Below are 12,905 nucleotides of genomic sequence, written 5' to 3' on the forward strand. Positions count from 1 at the left end.
GATTACTTTTTTCCGTCGGAAATTTCGATCGGAAATGGGCTATTTTTTAGTAGTGAATCGTGATATGGAAGAGGCATGAACAAATAATAATAGTCGAAGCAAATGATCGAGGTGATTTACAAGAATGGCCTTGTTCAATGGGCAAAACTTTTTACCTTGGACCTTGTTTAATAGTTTACTGATGAGGGTCAAAAATTCGAAATCATACTTTTCTAAGGACATTGAGCATGTAATTTCTTGAAATGATTGAGCAAGTCATACTAGCCAACTCAACTGGTTGCTCAACTATTGTCAGTTAGCATAGTTTATTTTTTAGATCTGAATCTTAATCATTAAGACTGTTTGTTTTTTCAATTATTATAATCACTTAGTGGATCTGAATAGATCTTAATGATTAAAATATATATAACAAAGTTTTAATATCATTAAAATGTTATACATTCAAGAATTTTTGTAAATATAGTATTTCACTATTACTCTTACACTTTCACCATTAATCACCACTACCACTACTATAGTTGTCCTCTACTATTATAGACCATCACCATCAACCACCATTACCATAACAATCACCAATCACCGCTATCAACCACCACTATATATCACCCATCACGGTTATCAGTCATCACCGCCATCAAATACTATCGTTAACTACTACTCATCTACCATCTACTACCCATAATCACTACTATCAACCAACACCAGCTACTACACAATCAACACCCATAACCACCACTGTTAACCATCATCACCATATAATTTTTAAAAAATATTTATTAATAAAGTATTAAATTAATAAGTACTATTTGATTAAAATTTATACTTATTAATTTTTTAATAAAGACAATAGTTACACATTCAGATGTAGAGAAAAGAAACAGTCTTAATTATTTAGTATTTAAATTTTAATATAATATCATAATATTTAGATGTATTTTTAAATATTTTAATCTTAATATACATATTAATATTTAGATGTGTATTCAGATTTAGTCTTAAGCTTAATAAAAACAAATGAGTACACGGAGGCGTCCACACAAATGCGAACTTTATACACCTGCAATTAGAACAAAAGTTCTGATTTTCACCTTTCATACCAGGGACTACGCATAAAATGCATGTGCACATACGGAGCGGGTCTGCATATTAAATTTGTTTGATTGGTCACTTCCATAATAATTGGCCCAAGTGTGCATTATATTCGAGAGCATGCATGTTTCTGTACGAGTAACGGAGCAACATGCACAAAAGGGATGTCAACCATACCCCGGAAAATTATATTATATATATATAGCTTGATAATTTTTTAAAAAGTATGTATATATATATATTATATAATGACACTCCTTGACTTTTTGGTGAGTTTGTTTTTTTATATTTTGATTCCCCTTAATAAAAAATTTAGCTCCGCCACTGATGTACTGCGATTAGAGGACCACGTTTTTTTCTTTTTTCTTCATATGCTGTTTTATGTTAGCGATTTTGTCTAGATTGAACTTACCTGCGCGGATAATTTATTGTTTTTTTAAATAATACCGTGTGAATCTGATTTGTTAAAATAGGTTGCATATCTTATTTCAGCTTCTATTCCTTTATTATAGGCAGGTAGTTATCTTTTTAAATGATAGTAAAAATTCTTTTATACTTTTAAATTGTAGAAATTAAATTCATTTGTTTGTATCAAAACTGAAACAGGTTTCATGCACATATATATGCCTCAAATGCAGCGACCTCAAGATTTTTAGATTGAATTTGAACTCCATAAAGTAGTTGTTCTGCAGAGAGCTGCTAATTAAACCACCTTAAAGTAAGTGTAACTGTATACGGGTAAAACTGGGCTCATGATACATCCCGATCTCCGATAAAATAAGTCAAGCTCGAGACATGATGATAAGGGACCGAAATCGAGGCAAAAATCTCATCGAGTCAGAATCCGGGGGTCATAACGCCCGCCATCGAGAATATCTAGTTCATGGTTCGGAATCGGTCTTAGCCTTGAGCAGCATCGAAGAACATTGTCATGCAATCAAGCACGGCTAACGGAAGCTCGTAATATCCGTGACCGGCCGGATATCACGACGGGGATCTCGGCACATATCAGTGAAGAACCGGCAATCAGTTAATCAGAGGAGTTTTTACCTTTTATAGAGTTGTACCTAGAGTAGGATTCCCCTACTATATAAAGGGGGTCTCATAATTCATTAAGGGGACTGCAACACGCATTCTAAAGCAATATATTATTATTTTCTCTGTTATTAGCTCTTCTTTTGTTCATCAGTGCTGGACATAGCGTGCCCGGATCGAAGGCGAATATTTCACTAAGGCTGAAATTATCCACCTTGTGTGGTTTGAATCCATCTTATCTTTGTTTGTTCAATTTGACTTAATTTATCGCTTTGTATCAAATTAATCCGCGTATCCTTAATACCACTTACAAATTTAATTGTTATCCGATTTTGAGGGTAAACAGTTTGGCGCCCACCGTGGGGCTAAGGATAATAGTGACAATTTGATACAAATTTTCATAACACACCCTACTTCACACTTATTTTTTGAAGTGTCTTTGGTTTCAGATCCGCGTTTAAAATGTCGAACTTCCAATCTGCCCCTCTAAACACGAATGCTGAGTCTAGCCGCCATGGAGAGAATAACAATATAGCACCCGGTAACGAGGTACCCCCCCTCCCCGGCCGATCCCAACGGAATTTCGATCGCTGACCCGATCAACACCAGCTCACATGTGGCCATCAACACGAATTTGCCTACCTATCTTGAGAATAGAATTCGTGGGGGAGTCCGGTCGACAGCTCAAAATGCTCGTGACGGTGAAGGAGATGGGATCAGCTTACGGGTGATCTTCGAAATGCTGCAGGATCAGCAGGCAGTGATAACCCAACTGCAGAACCGAAGCTGCGCTCCCAGTAGAGTTGAGCCCGAATCATCCCGAAAAAGCACTCGCATAAATGAACCAGTCGCAGATAGGCCAAATGAAGCTAAGCCCAGAACCAACCCCGAGATAATAAATATGATTGAGGAATTGAAAAAAAGGATGGAAACGGTCAAAAAGAAAATCGATGCCAACAGGAAGGTGGAAACTTACAACTCGAGGGTCGATCAATTTCCTGGAGCGCTACCGATATTGAAAGACCTAAACTCCAAAAAGTTTGTTAAGAAACCCTTCCCTCCGAGCGCAGTCCCAAAGCCAATCCCTAAAAAATTCCGCATGCCTAAAATTCCTAAGTACAACGGGACAACTGACCCAAATGAACATGTGACCTCATACACGTGTGCCATCAAGGGGAATTACCTAGAAGATAATGAGATCAAATCTATCTGGCTGAAATAATTCGGGGAGACCTTGTCAAAAGGAGCTATGATATGGTATCACAACCTACCTCTTAATTCTATAGACTCGTTTGCTGGCATGTGGGTTGGTCCTGTCCCTAAACGGGCTAAGTGGGACGGTCCAAACGGTTCCGATCCCAAAATAAACAGTCCTAATGGTCCCGGGCTAAACGGTCTTTTTGTAAGAATAGGCCTGGGATCGGGCCCACGAACTCATGGTCCCGAGCTAAATGGGCCGGGCCCGCAGGCTAAGTGGTCCTAACGGCTAAATATATATATATATATTTTAAAAATTAAATAAAAATTAGAGACAAAAAGATGTTAAAAACATATCTAAGGCAATGCCTTATAAATTTTATTATAGAATGTGACCTAAATCTTTTAATTCAAATTTAAAGACAAAAATATTATTAAGAGATATTCAAAGCAATGCCTTGCATTTTTATTGTAGCATTAAAAAAATATGACAATATTTTTCTTAGTCTTCCTCGCCCCTATGGAATGAGCACAACAAGGTACTAATACCACCATTGAGAAGAAAAAGAAACTAATCAAGATGTGCCAAAATACAAGTTACATAATACATACTAATTTTTGTTAATACAAGTTACATGGTATCTATTACAAACTTCATAAATCCTTCAAGGTCCGGAGGAATTTCCATTGGTGGTAGCGGAAAAGTAACTTGGTCATCGCCACTTCCATTGTCGGGCGAAACAGCATCCTCCGCAAGTTCAGCTAGCATTTCTGGTATACCCTGTGCGTCCCAAGGTGACGTAATGTATATGAGACTTGTTAATAATGATTTAAATGATTTTAAAGTCATAATATGGCCATATATGATGTTTGGATAGAAAATATGAAGTTTGGAAAAAAATCGGATTAAAGTTGCGGAAAAACCGACTAAGGATTTGCCTTGTAATAAAGTTTTTGAAAAATATATTTCGTATGCTATATGAGGTCTTTTTGGGACATATTATATACCAAATTGAAGGTCTTATAATTTAGTTTCCAGCTCTCTTAACCGTTTATTCATACGATACCCAGATAAAAAGTTATAAACGTTAGAAGAAGGACCAATGCTAGGGTGCCAAGTATCACCTTTTGACTTTTCAAACAAAATGGATATTTATATCCTTATCTCGTTTCTTTCTGCAATTTTCCAGAACACACAATCAAATAAGACCCCTAAATTTTCTCTTAAGCTCTCTACAAGAGCTTCAAATAAGATTGTCATCCCGGGCACGGAAACGTGCACTTTCTGTATTTAAGTGATTAAATATCAAGGAAGGTTGATAAAATCATTTTCTAATAGGTAGAACTCACGGGACGGTGATCGGAAGCTGTGAGTTCGAGTTATTCACTTATAGTGGACCATTTTGTGGGATGTTTCATGTTGCCTTTGGGCTATCTATTTTGCTACTATTTAATAGAGTTTTGGAGGACAAATGGTGTGGAGAAACACCATATAATGACGGAATGGTGGGCTGGTCGTTCGTCGTTACATATTTTAGGTTATTTGACACTACTTTGGTTGTCATTTTTTATATGAAGTGATTAGGGTGTGTGGGTTGTTTTGTGGGTTGTATGGAGATAAGGTTGGAAAATGATGCTTACATGCTGTTATTGTTGTGTTCTTATTGTTGTTGGTATATGGTATTGGAGGAGGGCCTAGTTAGAGGGGAGATGCTGCCCAAATTTACGTAAACGAGCTACTAGTTTAAGTTGCGGACTTAGCCTTTACTCAACACTGATTTTAAATCTCCTTATGCTATGGTAGATTGAGTTGAGTTGTTTGAAGAATTTCTTGGAAGGTATTAATGGCTCAACAAAGTTAATGTATGTTAAGGCTAAACTTTTCTTTTATTTTGGCATGATCCCGTAACTACATATGTTTGATAACGAGACATAAAGAGAAGTTCATATTCATGAATTTATTCACATTATACTAGTTTCAGAAGTTACAGTATTCTCCCTTATCGGGACTTTATATTCAGTTAAGTATATTTTTCTACCAGTCAAGAGAGCATATATATATATATACAATATTACAGTATTTTCACCACCATCGAGCTATAATCGATGGGTAGGCCCCTATTGGGAAACCTATGATCAGATGGTAAGTTATATACCGAGCCTACTGTGGTCGAGCGCCTATGAGCGAGCCCAGGATTGCCGAGATACAGAGCCTAGTATGGTCGAGCGCCTATGAGCGAGCCTACTATGGCAGAGCAGTTACACATACTGAGCCTTATAGGTCCAGACAGATATTTTACTTACTATATTGAGAGAGATGAGTAAGTATCAACAGATAAGCATATCTTCATATTATATTTGACTCCCAGTTACTTTCAGTTATTATATTATCATCTCAGTTTTAGCTTTCAGCTATTCTGTTCATTCCTTACATACTCGGTACTTTATTTGTACTCACATCCCTTTTGCCTGGGGACGCTGCGCTTCATGCCCGCAGGTCCCGTTAGATAGGTTGAGAGTCCTCCAAGTAGACTATCAGCTCAGCGGAAGGTTTCGATGCGCTCCATTTGCTTTGGAGTTGCTAGTTGGTCAGTATGATTAGGAGATGTATTGATTGGTATGGCGGGACTCTGTCCCAACCTTTATGATATTTATGTACTCTTAGAGGCTTGTAGACAGATGTCATGTATATGAAAGATTGTATGGCCTTATCGGCCTATGTTCAGTGTACGAGCGATCATTGTGGCCTTATAGGCCTGTATGTCGAATGTATAAGTTTTTATATTAGATTGGGTCGTCTTATATTGAGTATTCCCTTATGTTTATTCTGGTTAGCCCATGACAACCCGTTTGGCCCATTTGCCAATGACAGTACGATAAGAAGGATATGTAATGTTGGTACTCGGTTGAGTAAGGCACCGGCTGCCCGTCGCGGCCCAACGGTTTGGGTCGCGACAACTTCTTCGTAAGCTTCGTCTTCCTCTGGAAGTGATTCAGCAAGTCCAGAATAACAGGTGTAGAACGGATATGGGGTTTGGGTCAGGGAGCCGGGGGCAGGGGAGGAGGAACAACATGACCACTAGACTCTTCACTCTTGGATTTTCCCTTATTCTTATTTTTGGAAAATTAATTTTTTAAGGAAGCCATCTTAATTAATCAAGTAATAGCAAATAAATAAAACAAACAAAAACTATAATATTATGATTTAAGAGTTGGAACGAGTTTACCAAATTGACGAACAACTTGTTAAAAATTGATTATCGTTGAAGACTTGAATACTTTAATTCACCAACTTCACAATTGTTTCACAAATTGTAACAATCTCAATATTTTTGAACTGTGTTTTGGAATAAATTAAGCAATAGTAGCAATTATAGGAGAAAATTAGAGAGAGATTGTGATAGATTGATATTGATTTTGTAAGAAAAATGAAAGAATAAGGGGGTATTTATAGTTGAAAATAGAAAAAAAGTACAACTATAAAAAGTTTGGGATTAAAACAAAGTTGGTGGGTGGGGGGGTTAAACGACTATTTTTTATAAATAGCCAACGACTATGTTTCACAAACCAACGGCTAGTTCTTTTAAAATTTTTTTACAGTTGGGACCGTTTGACCCGCCAAGGGACCGGTCCGGTCCCGGTCCCTTGGCGGGCCAAATGGTCCCGGTCTTACTAGTTCCAAAGCCAAGAACTGGTCCACATATGCCGGTCCTACTGGTCCCGACCCACTTAGCCCATTTGGCCCATATGAACCGCGGTCCCGGGCCGGTCCCGATTTCGGACCGACCCACTTGCCACCCTTATGTGAATCTAATTTGTTATAATAGGTTGCATGTCTTATTTTAGCTTCTATCCGTTTATTATAGGCAGGTGGTTATCTCTTTAAATGATAGTAAAAATTCTTTTATACTTTTAAATTATATAAGTTAAATTCATTTGTTTGTATCAAAACCGAAACAATTTTCATGCACATATATACGCCTCAAATGCAGCGACCTCAAGATTTGTAAATTGAATTTCAACTGCATAAGGTAATTGTTCCGCAGATAGCTGCTAATTAAACCTCCTTCAAGTAAGTGACAATGTATACGGGTAAGAACGACCTCATGATACACCCCGGTCTCCGATAAAATAAGCCAAGCTCGAGAAATGTTGACAGGAGACCGAAATCGAGGCAAAACTCTCATCGAGTCATAATCCGGGGGCATGACGCCCGCCCTTGAGAATATCGGGGTCATGGTTCGGAATCGGTCTTAGCCTTAAACGACATCGAAGAACATTATCAGGCAATCGAGCACGGCTAACGGAAGGCCGTACTATCCGTGACTGGCCGGATATCACGACGGGGATCTCGGCACGTATCGGTGAAGAACCGGCAATCAGTTAATCAGAAGACTTTTTACATTTTATAGAGTTGTACCTAGAGTAGGATTCCCCTACTATATAAATGGGGTCTGATAATTCGTTAAGGGGACCGCAACACGCATTCTAAAGCAATATATTATTATTTTCTCTCTTATTAGCTCTTTCTCTTGTTCATCAGTGCTGGCCATAGCGAGCCCCGATCGAGGGTGAATATTTCACTAAGGCTGAAATTATTCTCCTTGTGTGGTTTAAATCCATCTTATCTTTGTTTGTTTAATTTGACTTAATTTATCGCTTTGTATCAAATTAATCCGCATATCCTAAAAACCTCTTAGAAATTTAATTGTTATCTGATTTTGAGGGTAAACAGTTTGGCGCCCACTGTAGGGCTAAGGATAATACTGGCAATTTGATACAAATTTCCATAACACACGGTTTGGGTTGCGATAAAAGTGGTATCAGAGAAGTTATGTCCTAGGGAGTCTACATACCGTGTCTAGTAGAGTCTTGTTTATGAGTGTATTGTGCACCACACTTATGTAGCTGTGGAAGAGTTGAGTCCGATAAACTAGATTTTGCGTCATGCTTATGATGATTAAATGTAAGGCCTTCAGTAGATATGTGTGTACTACGACGTGTGAGCCTCTTGATAAGGAGCCCTAAGGCATGAATATCTATCTACCCCTATGGTAAAAAGAAACGAGATAATTAGAAGGTAGATACAAATTTCAACAAGTAAAAGAAGCTAGGTGAAGAAGGATACGAGGTACTCAGTTAGTGAAGATTATCTGTATTTACAATTCAGGCAGAGAAATATAAGCCTTATGAGTTACCTTCAACAATAACAAAGATAAATTCACTTGACAACACTCATTTCAGTTATGCCCTGTGGGAGCTAACATATATAATTTAAGAGAATAATGGGATATCGGCATCCAGCTGGGGTTAGAGTAGCCCAAAATTATGGATGGATTATTATCATTACCTCACATTTCCAAGGGATATTGCAAACGTGGTAATAGTTCTCCTTGTGAGACACCCAGATGGTGCACTCTAGAATAGTACAATTAGATGTGAATACTAGAATGTTCAGAAATTTCATAAGATTGGCATTTGAATCCTAGAAGGGGTAAATATTTACCTTTGTATGGCTCTCGTCCCGAGTAAAGAGAGAGTGTTAGGCGACCCGAAGAGCCAGTGAGTTGAATCAAGGGGGCTAAAAGTGAAGGAATGTTTTGAAGAGGTTTTCATAATAAGGTGATAGAAATATTAGCATGAGAATAAGAAGAAAGTAAATGAAGCATTATGAGTAAAATGTGATAAATGGATGATATCGGTAAAAATCAAAATATGACAGGACTACAGATTCTATAGTCAAGTGAAGGAAAAGACAAGAAGTTACAGGCCTTGAGACAATAAAAGAGTATAAGCCATAAAGTCATGTCCCCATTTCGAGAAATGAGTTGGTGACTCATACGTGATTACCAGAAGAAAAAGTTAGACCCCCGGAGTAATAGAAATTAGTATGGGCTAGTGAATAAGATAAACTGAACACGAATTCGGGACCGAAGGATTTGATAATAGTTGACATCGTGAGAATTTCAGAGATCGCTTTCCGGCGATAATTGAATGGACAACAGAAGAATAACCTTTAAAGGTTATTTAGGAAGGCGCTTTCCTAAAACAAGCGATGTGAGCAGAGTTAAGCTTAAGGGACTAAGTGTGCCAGTTATACTAGGTGTCACCTTCGTGTATAAGAAATTCAGTTATACCTGGTATAAAAGGGTTACCGCAAGGCAAGTAAGAGTTTGTGAAGATGTGAAAAGACGCCAAATATGAAAAAGTGAAACATTTATAGGTAAATCTTCATAGCAATAAATGTTAGTACTCCCCTAAAGGGGGAAGATGGTGTGATATGATATTAAATCGGAGTTATGTGGTGCAGGTAACTATGGAATAGTAAAGGAAGAATGTGGTAGAAAGGCGAAAGGAATGAGATTGCATTTATTCAGATCCTACAGATATGATACGACTCTAGAACATTATGTAAGCATGACGATGGGGAGAGACAATAATGGTTCTATCACTAGATGTTATTGATAAATAAGTGCAAATGAACACTGGATACATAAGGAGCCAGTGTGTGGGGTAAGTTAAGACAGGATATCACCCAAGAGAGATTACATAGAATATAGATATGAGAATGGACTAACGTGTAGTTAGTAGTTGATTCAGGAAGAGCCTAGTCATGGCTAAACAAGAGAATACAAACAAAATAGTAGGTTGTGCAAGATAAACATAGAAACCCAACATAGGGAATTCAATCTCGAAAATAAGATGACATTGTAATCCTTGAGAAATATTCAGATAGGAGTTGGGGGTGTTAAAGGTACCGTATAAGTGTTACAAAAAAAATGCTTCCATTAAGAAGACAGTCAATAATTTCAGTTCAGAATCAACCTTACGAGCACAAGGGCGCGAAGGTAAGTAACTAAGGATATTTGTAGGCGAGTAAGAACATCAAAAATTCTTTCGGGTATATGATGTAATAAGCTCGCAGCTTTACAAAGTCAAAGGGTCTCTCTTAAGTACTACAAAGAAAGACTAGATGAGGGAATAAGTAAGAAGGCTTCAACTTAAGCATAGCGACATAAGGAAGAAATGGTCTTGTAACAACAGTTTCACAACAATATTGTATGCACTCCATAAAAAAGTGGCACCTATCGTGACTAATGAACGAGAAAAAAAAATCAAAAGATGATATTTGAGATCATATGAGTTACAGGAAATTCCAGTATTTGTGGGCAATGAGATAAGACATGTATTCATGCAACAAGTGGCAGAACGACCATGAAAAGTAATTGCTTATGTTTAAAGACAACTAAGAAAGCACAAGAAGAATTATCCGACCCACGATTTAGAGTTAGCCGCGATGATTCATGCACTAAAGATGTGGAGGCACTATTTGTATGGTATTCATGTTGATATCCATACGGATCATAAGAGACTTCAATATATCTTCAATCAAAAGGAATTAAATTTATGCAAAGGAGATGGTTGGAGCTATTGAAAGACTATGTCGTTGATATTTTATACCATCCGGGGAAGACGATTGTAGTAGACGATGCCCTCAGTCGTAGATCTATGGGTAGCATGTCATATTTACAGCCAGAGAAGTGTGGGATAGCCCATGAGATTCATGAACTAGCTAGTCTTGGAGTTCGATTACAGGACTTAGGTGATACCGGGGTTACTATTCAGGACACAACAACATCCTCTTTAGTAACTAAAGTGAAGGAACGACAGTATGAGGATCCTGTGCTAGCTCATTACAGAGATACATTCCCTCAAAAGGAGAATACACCATTAGAGATTACATGAGATAGAGTCCTTAGATATCGAGGTCGATTATGTGTTTTGATGTGGCAGGGTTGCACCAGCAGGTTATGGGAGAAGCTCACTATTCTAGTTATTCTATTTATCCAGGAGTAACGAAGATGTATCATGATATCATGGGAATATACTGGTGGGACGAAATGAAGAATGATACAGAAGAGTTTGTTGCTCAGTGCCCTAATTGTCAGCAGGTTAAGATTGAACATCAGAAACCCGATGGATTATTGCAAGCTATAGAGATTTCGACTTGGACATGGGAAGTGATTAACATAGATTTCATCATAGGCTTACCTCGTACCTAGCGTAAGTTCGATTCTATATGGGTTATTGTCGATAGACTTAAAAAAGCAGCCCATTTTCTACCTGTCACGACTATTTACTCAGCAGAGGATTATACAAGGCTTTACATTAGGGAGATAGTACGACATTATGGTGTCCCTATATCTATTATCTCAGATAGAGGTGCTCAGTTTACATCTGATTTCTAGAGGTCCTTCCAAAAAGGATTGGGGACCCAGGTAAGTCTTAGTACGACATTTCATCCCTAGAGAGACGGTCAGTCTGAATGTACTATTCAGACACTGGAGGATATGCTACGGGCTTGTGTGATGGACTTTAGGGGTAAGTGGGATGATCATCTTCCACCTATTGAGTTTGCATATAATAATAGTTATCATTCCAGCATTCAGATGGCTCAATACGAAGCTCTTTACAGACGAAAATGTAAGGCTCCTATAGGATGGTTCGAGGTTGGGGAAACTAAGTTAGTAGGACCAGAGTTGGTACAACAGACAGTTGAGAATATTAAGCTTATACGGGAAAGGCTATTAGTAGCTCAGAGTCGTCAAAAGTTCTATGCAGATAATCGACTGAGAGACTTGGACTTTCAGGTAGATGTCTGGGTATTCCTAAAGGTATCACTGATGAAAGGCGTTATGAGATTCGGTAAGAAAGGAAAGATTATCCCTCTGTACATTGGACCATATAAGATTATACATAAAGTAGGCCAAGTAGCATATGAGTTATACTTGCCTTCCAAATTGGAGTCTGTACATCCAGTATTTCATGTGTCTATGCTCCGTAGGTGTATTGGAGATCCCTCTAAAGTTATTCTAGTTGACGATGTTCAGGTTACAGAGCAACTATCATATGAGAAAGCTCCCATTGCTATACTAGATAGGCAAGTTCAGAGATTAAGAACTAAGGATGTAGTTTCGGTTAACGTACTTTGGATTAGCAATAATGTGGAGGAGATGACTCGGGAAGCTGAAGAAGCAATGAAGACTAGGTATCCTCACTTGTTTCCACTTTCATAGGAGGACCAGACTGAGACATCACAACCTTTTGGTACGTATATGGTACTTGATTCTTATGTTAGTTATTGTTATTGGTCGTGCGAGGCCATTGGTGTTGTTGATGATTGTGGTCCTGTGTGGATTTGTATTGTTGGGTTTTATGTGTGACATGTTAGTAGTATTACCATTACAGAAGAGACTCTACCAAAATTTCTATAGATTTCTGGGAGTTTAACATTCGAGGACGAATGTTTCTAAGGGGGGAGGATTGTTACACCCTGTGCGTCCCAAGGTGACGTAATGAATATGAGACTTTTTAATCATGATTTAAATTATTTTAAAGTCATAATATGGCTATATATGATGTTTTGATATAAAATAGGAAGTTTGGAAAAAATTGGATTAAAGTTGCGGAAAAACCGATTAAGGATTTGCCTTGTAACAGAGCTTTTTGAGATATACATTTCGTATGTTATATGAGGTCTTTTTGGGAAATATTATATACCAAATTGAAGGTCTTGGAATTTA

General features: G+C 37.8%; 1 protein-coding gene across 1 annotated transcript; it reads left to right on the plus strand.

The window, feature by feature from the left end:
• The first annotated feature begins 11,183 nt into the window (after positions 1-11,183).
• On the plus strand, positions 11,184-12,398 carry LOC138905429 (uncharacterized). The gene is made up of 4 exons (XM_070193954.1): positions 11,184-11,342; positions 11,539-11,600; positions 11,753-11,972; positions 12,213-12,398. Exons 1-4 carry the CDS (start codon positions 11,184-11,186, stop codon positions 12,396-12,398), a joined length of 627 nt encoding a protein of 208 aa, XP_070050055.1.
• The last annotated feature ends 507 nt before the right edge of the window (positions 12,399-12,905 follow it).

Source organism: Nicotiana tomentosiformis, chromosome 2 (genome assembly GCF_000390325.3).
Source record: "Nicotiana tomentosiformis chromosome 2, ASM39032v3, whole genome shotgun sequence".
NCBI lineage: Eukaryota > Viridiplantae > Streptophyta > Magnoliopsida > Solanales > Solanaceae > Nicotiana > Nicotiana tomentosiformis.

Bases quoted from the DNA above. Each gene is read 5' to 3' on its own strand.
- LOC138905429 (XM_070193954.1), top strand. From the start codon at position 11,184: ATGTATCATGATATCATGGGAATATACTGGTGGGACGAAATGAAGAAT. The intron at 11,343-11,538 runs GTGATTAACATA...CTATTATCTCAG, and splicing joins TTTCGACTTGGACATGGGAA to ATAGAGGTGCTCAGTTTACA. The intron at 11,973-12,212 runs GTAGATGTCTGG...GACGATGTTCAG, and splicing joins TGAGAGACTTGGACTTTCAG to GTTACAGAGCAACTATCATA.